General features: G+C 57.1%; 1 protein-coding gene across 1 annotated transcript; it reads right to left on the bottom strand.

The window, feature by feature from the left end:
- Window positions 1-1,259: 1,259 nt before the first annotated feature.
- LOC101178782 lies at window positions 1,260-1,744 on the bottom strand. The gene is given in 2 exon segments (XM_012501804.2): window positions 1,260-1,438; window positions 1,441-1,744. Coding segments are annotated over 2 exon segments (483 nt in total).
- Window positions 1,745-18,363: the final 16,619 nt, after the last annotated feature.

Here is an 18,363-nt window from a genome sequence, read left to right as displayed (position 1 = left end):
TGGTCCTGGGTGGAGCACTGACGCCTGGCCGGCGGAGACAACACTTATGGAGGCTCGCTGAGGCTGGATCCCAGGGGCAAGGGGCGGGCCCACCACGGGGGGGGACCCAGGTCACAACAAGGGGCAGCTCAGAGTGGGGTGGGGCCCCCAGGCCACCCAGGAGGGGAAGTGGCTCGTGATGCTGTGGGTGCTGCACCGTGAGGGACTCCTCGTCCTGCTGGCCTCCCGGCCACATGTGGCCCACTCGCCTCCGCAGCCGCCTCCCTTGGGGCTCCTGCTCTCAGGGCTGGGCGGGAGGGGCCTGGGAGTCCCAGCGGGCGAGGAAGCCGGGCCCAAGGGGGAGCAGCGTGCTGGGTCAGGAGACCAGTCAGGGGCCCGGCCGGGCCTGGAGTCCAGCGGGCAGGGGCTGGCAGGGAGTTGGCAGGCTGCCCGCCACCCTGAGGGCCACCAGGGAAGACCGTCTGGGTTGGGTTTGCCACGGAGGCTCGCCAGCAGTGTTTTGACTCCAAGCAGGTTTCAGAGTGCGAACGGCCCCCGTGTCATCTGCTGGGTCCCTCTGCCAGAGGGTTTCTGAAAGACAGATGGCCACACGCGGAAGCTGTCGGCGGCGTGTGGGCCCAGCGATGACGGGGGTGCGAATCCCGCCCTGCCTCCCTTGGCAGCCGGCGGTCTCTCAGTCCTCTCCCGTGTTCTCACTGTACCCTAGAAAGCAAAGCCCGAGCTCCTTAGCACGCTGCGGGGGCGAGTGGGCGGAGCCAGGCGTCCTGCGGGCACACACAGCTGTCCCTGTGCCTCCATGAGCAGGGAGGGGCGCTGGCGGGAGCCCCCACACAGGCGGCCTCCCCACCCGGGACCCCACCCAGGCGGTCTCCCCACCCAGGCCTCCTGATCTCATGGGGCTGGGCTTGGCCACAGGAGGGCCTTGCAAAGGGCACTTGGCATGGAACCTGAACCTGGCCTGACTTTGCCTCCATGGTTTTCGGCACACGGGGAGGGGCTGGCTGAATTCCTCCACAGGATCCAAGGGGCTGTGCAGACACCGGCCATGACTGCTGGGTCCTCCGTGGAGAAAACAGATACCAAGTTGGAGCGAGTCCCCAGAGTTCACATGTCACTCTGCACCCAGAAGGAACTTTCTGGAAATGCAATACATCCCTGCAAAGTGGGACTCAGGGCTCTTTCCTGTCCCTGTGCAGAAGGCGAGGTCTCAAAGGGAGAAGATCGGGAGGCTGGGAGCCCGCCTGGGCCTGGGTCCCCCCTCAGGGCTGAGGAGCCCTGAACCCAGCGCCCATGGTCGCTGTAGCCAAGCTCACAGGCCCCACCTCCTGCCTGGCCATGCTTTTGCCCACGTGGGCTGCAGCCAGGGCCTGGTTGCCACCCTCCCCAGTGTGGCCCTGAGGCCAGTCCTGGGCTGGCCTGTATTGACACGCTGGCTCATCACATCGATTCTTGTCAAAGCCATTGTGGAAAGAACAGCTTTCAAAATAGGGCCCGAGAAGACGCGGGCTTCCGCTGTGAGAGCCCGGGCACTGGCGGGCTGCCCAGGGCGCCTCCTCTCTCTCCAGCTGGGCGTGGAGCTCCACAAGCAGCTCCTGACTGTTGCAGGGCTGTGAGATGTTTTTGTTTGTTCAGCCGGAAGGTCTAGAGAAAGGGGCTGAAGGGGACGCCTGAGCACCCAGCCTCGGGGAGGAGGCCAGGACCGAGGCATGGATTCATTCCTAATGTGTTCTGAGGACAAGCACATGGAATGGGCCGTGTTCTGGCTGCAGACGGGCCTGGGAGTGCCCTCGCTGGCCTGGGAACAGCAGGCTGCGGGGCAGAGGGCAATGGACCTTCTGCCTCGGTGGGAGCGGCTGGTGTGCAGCTCCGCACCCCGGGGACCCCATCCCAGCCCCTCAGCCAGTCCCTCTGCAGTGGCAGTTTTCTCTTCCTGTCAAGACCTTGAACGGAGTCTGTACCCATCCCTGCACGCAGTGGAGACAAAACCCACAACCAGATACACAGGAAGGGCCGGGGTCCTGCCACCTGCACGTTAGACCCTGAGGGTGACGTTTGCTCTTTGATCCTCTGGTCCTGTGCGCTCTGGGAACCTTCGCCTGGCATGAAGTGTCGATTCTTCCCTGTGTGCCTAAGACAGTGATTTTCAGACCAGCAGAGGAGGAAAAGTCCGGCGGCTGTGCTGTGGGGTCCACCCACCCTCCAGACTGTCATGGGCTGCGTGTCTCCCCCGGCGGCTGTGCTGTGGGGTCCACCCACCCTCCAGACTGTCATGGGCTGCGTGTCTCCCCCAGTGGCTGTGCTGTGGGGTCCACCCACCCTCGAGACGGTCATGGGCCGCGTGTCTCCCCCGGCGGCTGTCCTATCCTATTGGGCTCCACCCACCCTCAATACTGTCATGAGCCACGTGTCTCCCCGCTGGGCGGCTGTCCTATCCTATGAGGGTCCACCCACCCTTGATACTGTTAGGGGCCGCGTGTCTCCCCCAGATCTGTATGCTGCAGCCCTAAGCCCCAATGCCTCCACAAGGGACCTTACTTGGAGATGGGGTCCTCACAGAGGTGGTTAAGGTAACATGTGGCTGGTGGGGTGGCCCTGGCCCAATCTGCCTGGTGTCCTTATATGGAGAGGAGATGAGGACACAGACCCACACAGAGGGATGGCCTTGTGAGGACAGCAGCAGGAGACGGAGCCAAGGAGAGAGGCCTCAGGAGCCAGCAGTGCCGCACCCTGACCCTGGATTCCACCTCCTGAATGGTGAGAGAGCCACTCTCTGTTGAAGCCCCCAGGCTGTGGGACTTGTTATACAGTGACCCGGGAACTCACACGATAGTCACAGCACATTACAGCTGACAAAGTGAGCTCCTTCCCTGGACGCGCTCCTCCCAGCATTCCGGTGAGGTGGGGGCTGGCATGTCACCCCCGCTCTGGATGAAGAGGCCGCATCAGGCGGGACGGGCTTGGCTACGCTGCGGTCACAAACAGCTCCCCCCCCCGCCCAGCTCACCATGGTCTACGGCACAAGTTCATTGCCTGCACTTCTGGGTGGGCACCCACTCGCCCCTGTTCCAGCCACCGTGCTTGGCGTGGCTCCCTCCTCACCAGGACCTGTGACTATGACGCATCGGAGGAGGAGGTGCTGGGTGGAGACAACGCGGAGACTGAGGGTGAGACTGGAGGAGGGAAGGTCCTTTCTTATTGAGAGCCCTACGGGGTCAGGCCAAGGAGCGCAGGTGGCTGTGCGGGAAGGAGCTGCACTCTGCTAGGTGTGGGGGCGTCCCACCTGCACTCCCAGGTGAGCCATGGCCGTGCCACCCAGGCCCCTCAACCCTGTGCCTGCCACGCGGCCCTCTCGAGGGACCTCTGGATGTGTCTGGGGAGCCCTGCTCAGCCTGGCCCCAGTGGAGTCTGCAGCAAATAAGCACACAGCAGCAGTCACTGCACCTGTGGCCCTGAGAGGCTGTGAGCACAACGTCCTGGCTGGAAAGAGGGGAGGCCTGGGGTCCGGGCAGCTTGCGGGGCCAGCTGTGCACCCACTGACATCCTCATCACCGCCCACGCCGAGCACAGCAGAGCCAAGGGCAGAAGGAGCACACGGTCAAAGGAAACCTTTCCTTCCAGCTCTCTGTGCCTGCACCCAGCACTTTGTGTCTAGGGATGAATTTAATCTGCACGGTGACCTCTGAGGTGGGCACTGCCACTGTCCCAGCTCTATAGACACGAGTGTGGCGGGCAACGTAGTTAGGAAGCAGCAAGCCTTTGAGCGGAGGGGGGTCTGGCAGGCACTGCCACTGTCCCAGCTCTATAGACACGAGTGTGGCAGGCAACATAGTTAGGAAGCAGCAAGCCTTTGAGCGGAGGGGGTTCTGGCTGTGGCCTCCCCTCTTTGTTGAATGGTGTCCCCACAGAAAGATCTGTCTGTGTCCCAGAACCTGTAAAGATGACCTTATTTGAAAAAAGGGTCTTTGCAGATATAATCAGGTCAAGACCTGGCAGCGTGATCGTCCTGGGCTGTCAGGCTGGACCACACCACCTGATGTGAAGGACAAGCACCTTCATTAAGAGAAGAGAAGACCCAGGGAGAGCCAGATGGAGAGGGGTGGAGGCCACGGGAGGGCCAGGCAGGGACTGGAGGGAGGCAGCCACAAGCCAAGGAACGCCTGGGCCACCAGAAGCTGCCAGAGACGAGGAAGATCCCCGCTAGCGCCTCCAGAGGGAGCGCAGCCCTGCCCACAGCTTAATTTGGGGCTTCTGGTCCCCAGAGCCGTAAGGGAATCAGTGTCTGTTGCTGAGGCCACCTGGCTTGTTGCAGGAGCCCCAGGACACGCGCCCACTTGGCCACGTTGCCCAGGCGCCTGCACTCCTGACCACACAGGAGGTTGACGCCTGCGGGGAAGTCTGCTCACGGCACCCTCGCTCTTTCCGGATTCCAGTGCTTCCTGTGGTGCTCTGTGCACAGGAGTGCTGCCGGCTCCCATCCCCAGCCTCTCAGGGCTGGGAGGTGACATCCAGCAGCAAGCAGGGGTCCCGCTGTCTGCGACAGCACGGTTGAGAGTTGGTGCCGGCCAGGTGTGTTGGCTCATGCCTGTAATCCCAGTGCTTTGGGAGGCTAAGGTGGGAGGATGGCTTGAACCCAGGAGTTCAAGGCTGCAATGAGCTGTGCTTGCACCACTGCACTCCAGCCTGGGCAAATGTGAGACCATTTCTATAAAATACAACAGAGAGACAGCGAGTCGGTGCCACACGATTGGCCCTTGCTGTGTTTTCCTTGCCCATCAGAGCTACCCCAGGGAACTAAGTGAGCAAATATGTGCCTGTCTGCTCACCTGCTTAAGATGCAAAGTGTCGAAAGCAGGGCCCCACCCAGCATCTTCCCCTCCCGCGGGCGCCTGGCATGCTGGGCTCCTGCCACCCCAAACCGACGTGACTTGGTGAACATAAGTGAGCACTGGCTGACTGGATCATGTTTAAAGGAATCCTTTAGGGGACCACTCTGCAAAGAAAGTAACCCTCAGTAACTCACTTTTAATTAAATGTGGACTTCACCTTATCAGGCTTCCGTAAGGTGGATTTGCAGAAAGCCGGGGCGGTGGCGCGGGGGGAGGCGTGGGTGCTGGCGGGATTCTCCGCAGGTGCTGCTGGGCCTGGCAGTGGCTCCGGTGGGGAGCGCTGGGTCTCTAGGCCCTGACCCGGCTCCCGCTAGGCCGGCTGTGGCAGGGAAGAGCCATTTTTCATGGCAGGGGGGTGGCTTCACACCGGCCCAAGTGCCAGTATGTTCCACGCTTCTTTTTGCTGATGGAATCAGCCATCAGCTCAGCCCAGGTGACTTCCGACCTAATCTAAACAAGGTGGGGTCGGTGGACTCAGCTCTCACAAAGAAAGACCTGGTGACGTCGGGCGTGGCCAGGTGAGGCAGGGGTGGGGAGAGGCTGACAGCCTCTGCCTCTCCCTCCACCGGCACCGCCCACCCCAAGCTCAGACGTGGCCCTTCCGGGCGTCATTTCTTCACTGGGTTGTGCCAAGCAGCAGGGGCGCGGCTGTCCCAGTCCTCATGCCCTGCCCTCCTCGGGCAGCCTGGGCGTCTGCTCCTGTGCTCAGAGCACCCTCTGCCAGGCAGCCCCCATCCACACCCAAAGGCAGGCCCAGGCGCACGGCTTGGGTGATGGAGTGTATTTGGGGTGATGCCTGCAAGCCCAGTGGGAAATTGGGGTGGAGGGAGCAGGCGGGGCCGAGCGGCCATGGGAACCAGTAGTGCCCTGCCTCCAAGGGGAGCCCCGGGTCCTCTCCCCACTGGCTGGCCCTGTCGTGGACATGAGCTCTAAGGTTTCCAACGGGCTGAGCATAGTGGCCAAGGGCGCCCTTAGGCAGGGGCAGGGGGGCTTAGGCCAAAGAGAAACCTCTTCCCCCATAGGGGACACAGCAGACAGCCACCAGGAGCTGGAGTGGAGGGGCCAGGTTGTGCTCAGCCTCACGACACACTGGCATTTGCTCAAGCTCATGGCTGGCGTTTAGGAGGGCACCGTGAGCACCTACTGAGCTGGGATGAGGTCAGAGGCTGCCCCTGCCCAGTGAGATGAATGCCCCGGGGCCATGTGGGCTCTTGGCCAGGTGGGGCCAGGATGTGCCTGGATTTCAGAGTAGGTGGTCGGGGCGGCCATCTGCTGGGAGTCTGGACAGGGACCGTGGAGCTGGGGCGACTAGGCTTCAGCTTCAGGGGCTGCACAACTTCCAAAAGCAGGGGGCCCTTGAGGACCGAGCCCTGCTCTCCAGGCAGTGGGCACTTGGCCCCAGTGCCCCCCCCTTTCTTGGTGTGAGGCAGAGCATCTCCTGAGCCTGGTGCCCACCCGGCCTCCTTGGCCTCTGCCCACTCCGTGCCAGTTCTTACTCTGCCACAGGCCTGGCCCCTCTCACTTCCAGCCTGGGCCCCATTGTCACCTCCCATCATCTCCCTCCTGGGTGACAGCCTTGGGGAGGGTCTCTGGCCTGGGCTCTGATCCCAGGACACGGCCCTTCCTGCTCCTTGGTGGGCTTCCCGGGCCTGCAAGTCCGAGACCATACCCATGACCTGCTGCCCGCTGCTGGTGGGCCTCAGATTTCCCGGAAAGAGGGAAGAGGCTCGGACCAGCCCATAGCAGCTTCCCAAATGAGGCCATGGTCACGAGCAGTCCAGGGTCCGCTGCCCAGTGGGGGTGGGACCACAGGCTGGGCAGGGACAGCAGGCAGGGGTCCCTCCCCCCACACAGCCCCCCCTGCTGCGTGGGGCTTTGGGGTCCTGACTTACGGGGGTCCTGTGTCACCTCAGTGGGGAGCAGGAGATGGGTCCGGGGCTCGGGCTGCCATCTCCACTGCATGGTCTGGGGCTGAGCTGTCGTGGAGCAACTCGGGCCACATGTTTGTAATTTGGGGACAATTCTGTCTTCCTGTAATTTTATTGTATTTAGTAAATGCGGTTTAATTTTCTTCCTGTATAGACTTCTCAAATAACTACAAATCAAAAAAGAGCTTGCAGGCCCTTCAGGGGCAACCCTGGCCTCCAAGGACCCAACAGCAGGCCCGTGGCACACACTCATGACCGCTTCCACTCCCACACACTTCACGCCTGCACTCACCCCACACACACAGCCACACACACAGTGGGCACGCTCACACCCCAGTCACGCACAAACACACATCCACACACCTCCCTCTGCCGCTTCCTCCTTAAGTCCCCGCACCCCCATGCATCCCCGTACATCCCCGTCAGGGCCGCTCCCCCCGCCCCCGCTTGTCATTTCCCACTTCCGTTCCCAGCACCGGCGTTCGGCATTCGCCGCGGGCCGAGGGCTGGTGCGACAGAAGCCCTGCCAGCTCCATGAGCCGACGCCCCTGTAAACACGGCTGTTCCGCGCACACAGGAGCCGCCTCTGGCCTGCCAGACACTTCCTGCCCGGAGGACCACAGACCCGAGGCCGGCTAGGACGAGAGGACCGCGGCTCACCGGCCATCAGCAGGCTCGCAGGGTCCCCTCGCTGCACCCAGGGGGTTGGGGCCCGGCCGACCACCGAGAGAACTCGCCGTGCATCCCCTGCCGGCCTCCCTCATCAGGGGCAGCCAGGACTATGGCAGCCGCCTCCCAGACTCTAGCCAGGGTCCGGGATGTGGGGAAGGCCACCCATCAGGCGAGTGTGTGTGAGACTGGGGACAACGGGGGCACCCCACAGAGACACCAGCTTGTCCTGCCGCGTTCTCCATGTGCTGGAGCGGGGATGGCTGCAGGCGCTGCTGCTTCCCCTGGCTCATCTGGCTTTCAGGTGGTCACGGCTGTGCGGGTCTGTTCCCCAGCTCCCGGGGGGTGCAAGGCAGTGGCAATGCAGCAGCCCTGGTGGCTTTATGCTCCTGGCACGGCTCTGGGGGGGCTGCCCTGGTGACAGCGCCTGGTGGGGCGGCACTCTGTGCCTGAGTCTCCTAGGAGGCCCGTCTGGAGTCTGCAGTGCATCCTGGGCCCTGTGATAACCCTTCCCTGTGTTAAATCCCTTCCTGCTCAGAGTCCTTGGGGCCACTTTGCCCTGCTCAGACCCGTTTGTCATGAACCCTTGAGTGCGTGGTGCTGCTGAGGGCCAGTGCCTGGAGGCACCGGGCCAGCTGGAGCTGGGAGGGTGGGCAGAGGAAATGCCACATGAAGAAGCTGCAGGGTTCTCCATTCTGGCCACACAAAGTGCCCGGAGTGGGTAATGCTTCCGGGGGAGTGGGGGTGACTGGAGGGCTGGAGGGGTATCTGGACGGCTCCCTGGGGGCAGTTCCCTTGTGAGCGTCTGTGGGGGTGAAAATCCCTGTCATGTCACCTCCCAGGATGTCCATTCTACTTCAATGCCAAGTTTAAGTACACGGTGCCTAACCCACACCCTCTGTGTGCAACTGGGTGAGGTCATCTACCCTCTCCTCCAGGTCGCAACAAATCCATCCCTCCCCACCCTGTTTCCAACTTGACTGAAACACCCCTAAACGCTCCACAAAGTTCCTGCACAGCCCTGGGCTCCAAGAGGCTTGGCCAGGGGTGAGCTTAAAGGAGGGCACGCATGTGCACACACACGGACCCACCCACACACGTGCATACACATGGATCCACACACACACACATACACACAAACTCGTATATACAAACACAAGCACCCACAAAATCACACACATGCACACGCACTTGTGCACACAGTAACTCATACACACGAGTATATGCCTGCATTCACCTGACAACACAAACACACATGCATCCAGCAAACCCACATGCACACACCTATGCATGCCCATGTGCACAAAGCAAATATCTGCACATAACCAAATCCACAGGCGTGCACAAGAAAACATATACACACATACACACACACTTGCATGTAGTGCACACAAGCATGCACAAACACGTACATACATGCAAGCACAGATGCGGGCACACACGAGAGATTTTGGTTCTTTGCTCGTGAATCATTTGTTCACTAATTAAATCACCCATCAGCTTCTTTGACAAGGGTGTCATGTGAGCCTCCTGCATGCCAGGGTGAGTTCTGAGTGCTGAAGCTCCCACAGGAATCGGCACTGTCCCAGCGGAGCAACAGTCTTGAAGACTATGGATGGCTTCCTTGTCTTGCCCTGGCCAGAGGCGGGGCCCTGGGTTAGCACAAGCCTTTCTCAGATGAAGTTCCAAAGTTTCCCCATAAAAGGAGTCACTCCGAGCTAGTGTCGCCCACGACATCCTTCCAGGCCTGGCTCTCCTGGGCCACGCGGAGTGGAGGGGGCAGGCAGGTCTGTGCAGAGGATGGGGCACCCTCCCTGTGCAAGGAACGTGCTCTGCTCTTCCCACCCCCGAATCCAGCCCCCACCCCACTCCAAGGTACCCAGCTATGCCCCTGCGGCCCTCCTGTTCATCCTTTCGCACTTTTGGGGGCTTGGTGGCTTTAGCATGGCCTGTCCCCTCCAGGGACCCACCCACCTGTATGCCAGGGTTTACTTCATACAGGTGGGAGGCCCCTCGGGAGGCCCTTCAAGTACACAGGAGATGAAGAAGAGAGAAACAGGCTGAGCTGCTCTGATTGGCCCAAGGGTCCTAAGTTGGAAGATGACAAAGAAACCCCTCCTTAGAGTCTGGACTCTGCTTCCCCAGTCCATGACCACGTGGCTTGGGAGCGGGGGTGGGGGCACCCAGGAGGATGGGGACCCTCACCTTCTGGGGACTGAGGGCCAGGAAGCCCACTGAGCACCCAGGGTGTCCCGCCCTGCCCTGCAGAGAGGGCGGCTGGAGCCTGCACCCTGGGTTAGGGGGTGAGGCTTGGGAGCCAGGCAGATACCAGGCCAGCTCCTGCCAGGCCACCCTGCGGGCCATACCTGTCTCTCAACATCGCTCAGGCCTGTGAGCCTCTCCCTGTGCTTCCTCTGCTAGCACATGTGTGAGCGTGTACATCACACACAGATGCACACGTGTGCACAGAGATGTATGCACATAGAGGGATGTGCGCACACACACTCACACACCATTGTATGTTACAACGCCCTCTTAAACCTTGAAACATTTGGGAAGATGCTTGTTTGGTTGCCCCTTTCTAATTTGCCCGCCTCCCAACTGTTCATGCCCTTGTCGGCCCCCCAACCCCAGACCCTCCAAGTCACCTCCCAGGTGCCGCTGTCAGCCCTGACACCTACTTCCTGGGCAGGGGCTGTGAGGGGACGCCTCTTTCCAGGACAGGGGGCACCGTCTGGGCAGTAACATGGGCCACAGTTGCCCCATGACCCTCCCTACACTTTGTTGCTCTCCCAGCCACAGGCCTGGCCCTGACGCACAGCAGCTTCTCCAGCCAGCTGTGCAAAAAGGAACGCATCCTCCCTGGGCCCGCGGCTGGATGGCCACGTAGCAAGGGCTCTTCCACTGCTCAGTGCTGTTACCCTGGGATCTAAACATGCCTTGGGGCCTAATCGTGAAAAGGGAAAAGCTGTGTTACCAGGGACATCCTCCTGGGGGTTTTAGAATCTCCCCCTTGGAGGGGGAGGAGAAGAGGAGGGAGGGAGAACTGCCGGCCCAGCCCTATGAGTGGAGGGTGCACCAAGCCACTGACCTCTGGTCCCTGCCCACCTGGGAGCTCCTCCCTCGCAGGCAGTGCCAGTCTCTGGCAGGGGTCAGGCCACCTGTTCTATTTGCCTTTAGTTCATAGCCTGATCAAAAGGTTAATGAGTTCAAAGTCACATTCCTTATCTCATTTTTAAGATTGAGTGAGGACTCAAAACCTGCACCTGGACCAGTGACCCTGGGCATTCTGTCCCATCATTGCACAACCACAGTTGCTTTTATCTCCCTGCCGGCATTTTATTAGGTGCAGCCACGGGTTCTTTGCTTTCTCATTCACCGCTGACGTCTGTACTAATGACGACACGCTTTTGAATGCCAATTCACTGACTGAAGTACTAGCCACAGGTTTGTTTTTTTGTTCACACCCAGAGAATGTGTCCTGGCAATATGCCCCTGTTGGACGTTATTATGCAGTGACGCTATACGGCAAATGTGCCCCAGCGATGACACACTCACAAGACAGCGTTTGGCCTCCTGTAAAAAAAACCCAGAGACAGATAACTAAGAAAAAACACGGAAGAAAGATGTAAAGGATTCATGCTTTTAATATATAAAGAGTTCTCAGAATAAATAAGCATTTCCGTACTAGGGGCCCATCTTTCAGGCAAAGGAATGTGTGGCTCCTTCCTTTGTAATAGCTCCCAGGAACCACCCCCTCCTGCCCTTAGTCCAGATTATTTGGGTGTGCTGGCCTAAATTCCCCACCTCCAGAGATTAAACATGACATAAACCTGGCCAATGAAGGGCTTGCCTGGGACCGTGGCTGGGACTATCAGGGAAAAGATACGCTTTCTCTGTGGACGGTGAACTAGTAGGATGTTAGCTAAGGGAAAAGATATGCTTTCTCTGTCGATGGTGAACTAGTAGGATGTTAGCTACCTGTCTTAGTCTGCTTTGTGCAGCTATAACAAAATATCACAGTCTGGGTAATCTATAATGAACAGAGATGTCCTGGGGAGGCTGGGAAGTCCAAGAGCATGGCACTGGCATCTAGTTAGGGCCTTCTTGCTGTGGCATCCCAAGGTGGAAGGCAGAAGGGCAAGAGAGAGAAAGTGAGAGAACACACACACACACACACACACACACACACACACAGAGACGGGGAGAGAGAGAAAGGGAGAGAGAGCGCAAGATGGGGCCAAACTTGCCAAACTTGTCCTTTTAGAAGGAATGTAGTCTTGAATAATGGCATTAATCTGTTTGTGAGGGTCGTGCCCCTGTGACCCAAGCACCTACCGTTAGGCCCCACCTCCCACCATTGCCATGTTGGGGATCAAGCTTCTGACACATGAACTTTGGGGGACACTTTCAAACCATAGCACCATCTTTGCTACAAATTGGAATGAGCCTGCCTGAGAACAAAGCCAAGGCAGGGACTCAGAACTGAGGGATGCTGCTGAAAAAAGGGAAGAGAACAGATAAACACTGTGTGAGCCTGGGTCGAGCTCGGCCTGAAGCCTGTAGTATCCTGGGCCCTTTAGTCATGTTAACCACCAACTCTCCTTTTAGCTTGAACCAGTTTCATTTGCTTTTCTGCCTCTCACGATAAAGGGAGCCTTGACTGAGACCCACTAATAGAAAATGGAGCAGAAAATAAGAACTGACACTCAAAAGAAACACAAATGGCCAATGAACAAGAAGAGAAGAATCACTTTCCATAAGGAGATCCAAGAATTGCACATTACAATAAATGCATGCTATTACAGATTGAACTGTGTCCCCCCACTGAAAAGTATCTTAGTCCTCACCCACTGTACCTAAGAACATGGCCTTATTTGGAAATAGGGTCGTTGTAGATTAACTAGTTAGAGTGAGACCATACTGGAGTAGGCTGGGTCCTAAATACAGAATGCCTGGTGTCCTTATAAGAAGAGAGGGAGGCCCCGGGAAAAGCCGGCCCATCTGAAGATGGCGGCAGAGACTGGATGAGGGATTTGTAAGCCAAAGACTGACAGGTGTCCCTGAGAACCTCCAGAAGCTGGAAGAGGCATGAAAGGAATCTCCCCAGGAGCCTGAAGAGGGAACATGGCCTTGCCCACACAGATTTCAGACATCTGGCTCCAGCACTGTGGGGGGACACATCTCTGTTGTTTGGAACTGTCTGTTTTTTATACTTTGTTATGGCTGCCCTAGGAAACTAATACAGAGATTATTTTCCACTTCTGAACTTAGCAAAATATTTTTAAAGTGAAAATTCTTAAATGTTGGCACAGTTTAAGGTCAGGGGTTGGCAACATAGATCAAAGGCTTTAAGATACTTTATCTTCTTTCACTTGGTAATTCCATTTTTAAGGCTTTATCCTAGGCAGAAATTTCACATAGGAATTCAGAGTTTTGGGAAAGATGCTCAGAATAACACTGTTGATAGTAATGTGTAGAAACAACAAGGTACAAATAGAAACGTTAAATAAATGGGAATGTTACATGTTAAACATGAGATACTGGATATTAAGAATAATGTATTTAAATTATAGATGATACATGGAATTCTCTTTCTACAAACGGAAAAAGAGGATATACGAGTGTTCATATGGGGTACAATCCAAATTTATTTTTTAAAAATGTACATCTATTCAACTAGAAAAAAAATGCACCAAAATACTGAGTGATGACATCTGAGTGGTAGAATTATGAATTATTTCTTATGTTAGTATTATTATTTTCGTATATATTTTTATAATAATCATATATTCCATTTTATCATCAAGAAAAAAAGTTTTAAAATTCCAAATCCTTTCTTGTGCACTGTTTTAAACTAAGGTAGAAGAAAAAAAGCCACTGAAAATCCAAGATGTAATAAACAGGCCCAACGAAGGCCAACAAACTTAGTGCATATTTGCTGTAATAAAATATTAATCCACTTGTGAGGGTCGTGCCCCAACGGCCCAAACACCTCCCATGAGACTGCATCTCCCAACACGGCCATGTTGGGGATCAAGCTCCCGACACATGAACCTTGGGGGACACTTTCAAACCATAGTACCATCTTTGCTACAAACTGGAATATATTTAAAATATATATTTATAAAATATAAATTTGGTAGCACAGATTCAATTATGGGACATGGCCGGGAGCAGTTGCTCATGCCTGTATCCCAGCACTTTGGGAGGCCGAGACGAGTGGATCACCTGAGGTCAGGAGTTTGAGACCAGCCTGGCCACAATGGGGAAACCCCGTCTCTACTAAAAATACAAAAATTTGCCGGGCATCGTGGCGCGCCTGTAATCCCAGCACTTTGGGAGGTCGAGGCAGGAGAATCGCTTGAACTCGGGAGACAGAGGTTGCAGTGAGCTGAGATCGTGCCACTGCATTCCAGCCTGGGCAACAACAGTGAAACTCCATCTCAAAAAAAAAAAAAAAGCCAAAAAAATCCCCAGAAAACAATTATGGGACACACTGTTTCTAACTGACATCTAGGGGCAAAGTAAACACAGCCGCTTTTTAAAGCCCTCCAGGGCGTGGCGCAGCCACGGAGCTTGCCCCCACTGGGGCATAGGAAGTGGCGATGCTTCTGTCTGCAGACCCCTCCTCCTCCGTCCATTCTGCATTTCTCCTCCGTCCCTGCCACGTGCGAATGCGTGACTGTGAAGGGACGATGACACAGGACAACCCAGGGACACCTAGACCGAGGGCTCACAGGGCAGACCCGGGGTCAAGGAGCGGCCCCTTCCTGGAGGGGAGGAAGGGCAGAAGCCCAGGCCAGGCCTCCAGGGTCCCCGAGCTGTGAGATGAGCTCCCCAGGGCCTCCCTGTCCCGTGGTCCTGCGAGGCGTGGCGGGCCAGGCCTGTGTGCATTGCATCACCCTCCCTGGGCCTGAAGCCTGGCTGCGTGGGCCAGGCGGGGAGCTCGGCCCGGGAAAGAAGGCGGGTGCCCCCAGGCAGGACACCGGGGCTTTGCCCAGGCCCCAGCTCCCCCGCAGCCCTGGGATGTTCCTGGCAGCCCAGCCCTTCTCCCATGGTGGCCTGCCCCAAAGCCACCCCACCTGCACCTCACACCAACTTCAGGATGCTGGGACCACACATTGTCCATAAAGAAATGGAGGCCAGGCGCAGTGGCTCACGCCTGTCATCCCAGCACTTTGGGAGGCCAAGGTGGGCAGATCACCTGAGGTTAGGAGTTCAAGACCAGCCTGGCCAACATGGCGAAACTCCGTCTCTACTAAAAATACAAAAATAAGGTGGGTGTGGTGGTGCGTGCCTGTAGTCCCAGCTACTTGGGAGGCTGAGACAGGACAATCACTTGAACCTGGGAGGCAGAGGTTGCAGTGAGCCAAGATTGTGTCATGGAACTCCAGCATGGGTGACAGAGCGAGACTTCGTCTCAGGAAACAAAAAAAAGAAAAAAGAAACGGAGGCCCAGGCTGATGACATCACCACCAGGGGTGCCCAGCAGGGACAGTCGGAGCGGGGCTGTGAGCCGAGTCAAGGAACCCAGAGCCCACCTCCTCCCACTGCCCTGCCGCTGAGCAGCCCCAGGCCTGTGAGCCACCTCCGGCCACCGACAGTGATCGAAGAAGGAATCTTCCAGCCCTTGTGCCAGAATCACCCAGGCACCTTCATGGGATCTGCCAGGCATGGACTGAATGAAAACCTTCCCTGAGGACACCAACTGCTCCAGGCGAGGGAATGATGAAGGCTGGGACACCCAGGCCCTCCACTGCTTCCTGTCTTCTAAGTGCTGGAGCTTCTGCTGGATTCCATGTTACAGATCATATCACATCCTCCATTCTGTGACATCTCACCTCCACTGTCGGAACATCACCCTGGGAAACCCAGGGTGGCCCGTCCCACCTGAGAAAACTGAAGCAAACCCAGCTAGTTTGAGGATCTGAGACTCCTGTGGTTCCAATCCTGGGGGCCCAGGTCCTGAACCTTCTTGCTGATTTCAGATCTGCCGTTCATTTGTGCAAAAAAAGGTTCTGGAAACTTTATTCCAGGCCTCGGAGTGACCGAGAGATTCCTGGCCCTGAGGAAGAGCTGACTGCACCTTCTTCCAGGTCCAGCTGGTCCCAAGGGGCTCTGCCCAATTTCAAACTGTCCCCTTGTTCTCAGTAGTTTTGAAATGAGCTGTGTTTTACTAAGAAACACGTACTTATTTTTAACTGTCACACTTTCGTTCTTTCTGGTTTAACAGGGATGACAGTGGAAATGCCAGTGAGACGGTGGTGTGCTGGTGCCACTGGGCCTGGTCCCACATCATGGCGTCCCTGTAAGGTGTCACTTTAGAGTGCTCTGTCATTTTCATTACCCGATCCCAATGACGTCTGTACTTGCTCATGCCATACGCAGCCCATGTGTTTTCTTTTCAAACAAATAACAATACCACCCAAAACCACAACAGCCAGGTCAAAATGAATGACACCCTTGCAGGCCACACTGCAGGGGCTGGGGCTGTCCTCAGGGCCCTGTGTCCTTTCGAAGTCACGGGCTTCCACGGATTGCCTTGGCAACCCAGGGACTTGGCTCCCTACTCTCTCTTTCTTTCTTTCTCTCTCTTTCTTTCTCTTTCTTTCTTTCTTTCTTTCTTTCTTTCTTTCTTTCTTTCTTTCTTTCTTTCTCTTTCTTCTTCTTTCTTTCTTTCCTCTCTCTCTCTCCTCTCTCTCTCTCTTTCTTTTTTTTGAGACAGAGTCCCGCTCTGTTGCCCGGGCTGGAGTGCAGTGGGCGATCTCGGCTCACTGCAACCTCCACCTCCCGGGTTCACGCCATTTTCCTACCTCAGCTTCCCAAGTAGCTAGGACCACAGGTGCCCGCCACCATGCCCAGCTAATTTTTTTGTATTTTTAGTGGAGATGGGGGTTTCACTGTGTTAGCCAGGATGGTCTCGATCTCCTGACCTCGTGATCTGCCCGCCTCGGCCTCCCAAAGTGCTGGGATTACAGGCGTGAGCCACCGCGCCCGGCCTGAATTTTTATACTTAGAAAAAACCCGCTTTATAAGAGAAGGCCCGGCAGTGGAGGGAGCATTTCACCGTTTTCCCATAGATGCAGCCGAAATGGAGGGAGACCCATCCGGAAGCCGTGGAGAGAGCGTCTCCTCAGCCCGCCCCAAGACGGGGTCCTCCTCTCTCCCCCATGGTCCGGGCTTGGCCTCTCTGGGCTGTGAGACACACAAGTGAAATGCTTCAATCTCCAAGGCCAGGGACCTTCCACCCACAGGCCTCACGCTCCTTCCTGCCACCCGCTTCCCATCCCAGCTCCTTCCTCCTCAGCTTGGCTCCAACAGCCCCAAGTCCCTGCCTCCCTTTCCCTGTCATCCTTGCCTGGCTGTGCCCAGCGCTGTGAAGCCAGGACAGAACACACTGCTCTGCGCACACCCCGGGCAGGCAGGCAGGCGCTGGGCAGCAGGTTGCAGATGGATGTGGCCGGCACCGAGGACCCCCACCGGGTCTGTCTTCCCCGTCTTGGCTTCTGCTCTTCTTTCCCCTCTGCTGAGAGCCTCTGCTCAGCATACAGAGAGGGAAGGTGTGGGTGGCTGCCTCCTGCCCCATGCCCCCCGCGGGCCCCCACCTCTTCCCTCTCCTGGAGCAGTTGGTGTTCTCAGGGAAGGTCCTCGCTCAGTCCACACCTGGCAAATCCCACGGAGAGGCCCAGAAGCAGTTCCCTCCATGGCCACTTTCCTGCCAGCATTCTTTTCTTACTCATCATCTTATGCTGTTACTGTCTCCGTAACTGGAACCGACGGTCCTCGAGAGAAGGTGTCTTGTGTCCCTCCTACTGTGCCCACAACCTTCACGCAGTGCCTGACACACAAGAGGGCCTCTCGAGCCTTTATGGACATCTGGAGGACGACTCCGAACTCTCCCTCGCGTTGCACCGTCTCACCTCTCTCTGGGGACCTGTCCCTTCCCATGGTGAACTTTGAAGCATGTCTGTCTGCCACCATGTCCTGGCACAGTCTGGCCATGCTCACCCATGTCCACCCGCTGACTCATTGCAGCTGGCACACTTCTTGTAAATGGCAGAAACTCACATTATTTTGCATAAGTAAATAATAACCAAAAAAAAAAAAAAAAAGATGGTTTACTGTGCTCTACACTAGCAGCCAGCATGTCACCTGGAAACACCGAGACCTGAGCCGCCACTCAGACGTCTCCATCTCTCTCCATCTCCCGGGAGCCACGCTCTGTGTGGCCCTAGCAGAGTGCCCAGGATAAAGGGCACGGCCAGCACCTGCAGCCTGCTCTGGGCCCCAGTCCTGGTCCCCCGTGTCTGCACGAAGCTGCAGCATCCCAGAGGCTTCTGCTCTGCCTCTGGGGACCTTTGTTCCATTTGCGGATGCGGTTTCCTTCTTCCTGCAGAGAGGCAGGTGGTTTACTCCAGAGCTGCCTGCTCAGCACAGGGCGACCCCCTGCCAGGCTGTCCATGGTGCTCTTCCTAAGTGAGCACCCCCCCGGGGGAACCCCTGGCTCTGTCTGGGGCCTGGCTGACTCTCCCTGGGGCTGGCCCCTTCCTGCACCCCCCTCCCCTGCCCTCCGACCTCAGCATATGGCTCAGGGACACAGACACCCAAAGGCCTCTTGGGTCCTCGGCCTTGATCTCGGCCACAGCCCTGCTTAAATATCAAGAAAACGCATTGGCCACATGAATAATTCCTCACTAACGGCAGCGACAGAAACCGGAACCAGAAACCCTAGAGGGCGGGAGCGGGGAGGGCCAACTGGCCCGTGAACAGGCACGCTTCTGCTGCTTTGCCAGCCTTTGTGGTCCATTTAAGCAGCCCGTGGAAGGCCTGGCCTGAAAGTGGGTGCTGTCGGAGATGGGGAGGGGCCCAGGGCCCGG

The sequence above is a fragment of the Nomascus leucogenys genome, chromosome 25, assembly GCF_006542625.1.
Source record: "Nomascus leucogenys isolate Asia chromosome 25, Asia_NLE_v1, whole genome shotgun sequence".
In the NCBI taxonomy this organism is placed as follows: Eukaryota; Metazoa; Chordata; class Mammalia; order Primates; family Hylobatidae; genus Nomascus; species Nomascus leucogenys.
This window is presented reverse-complemented; position numbering and strand designations above follow the sequence as displayed.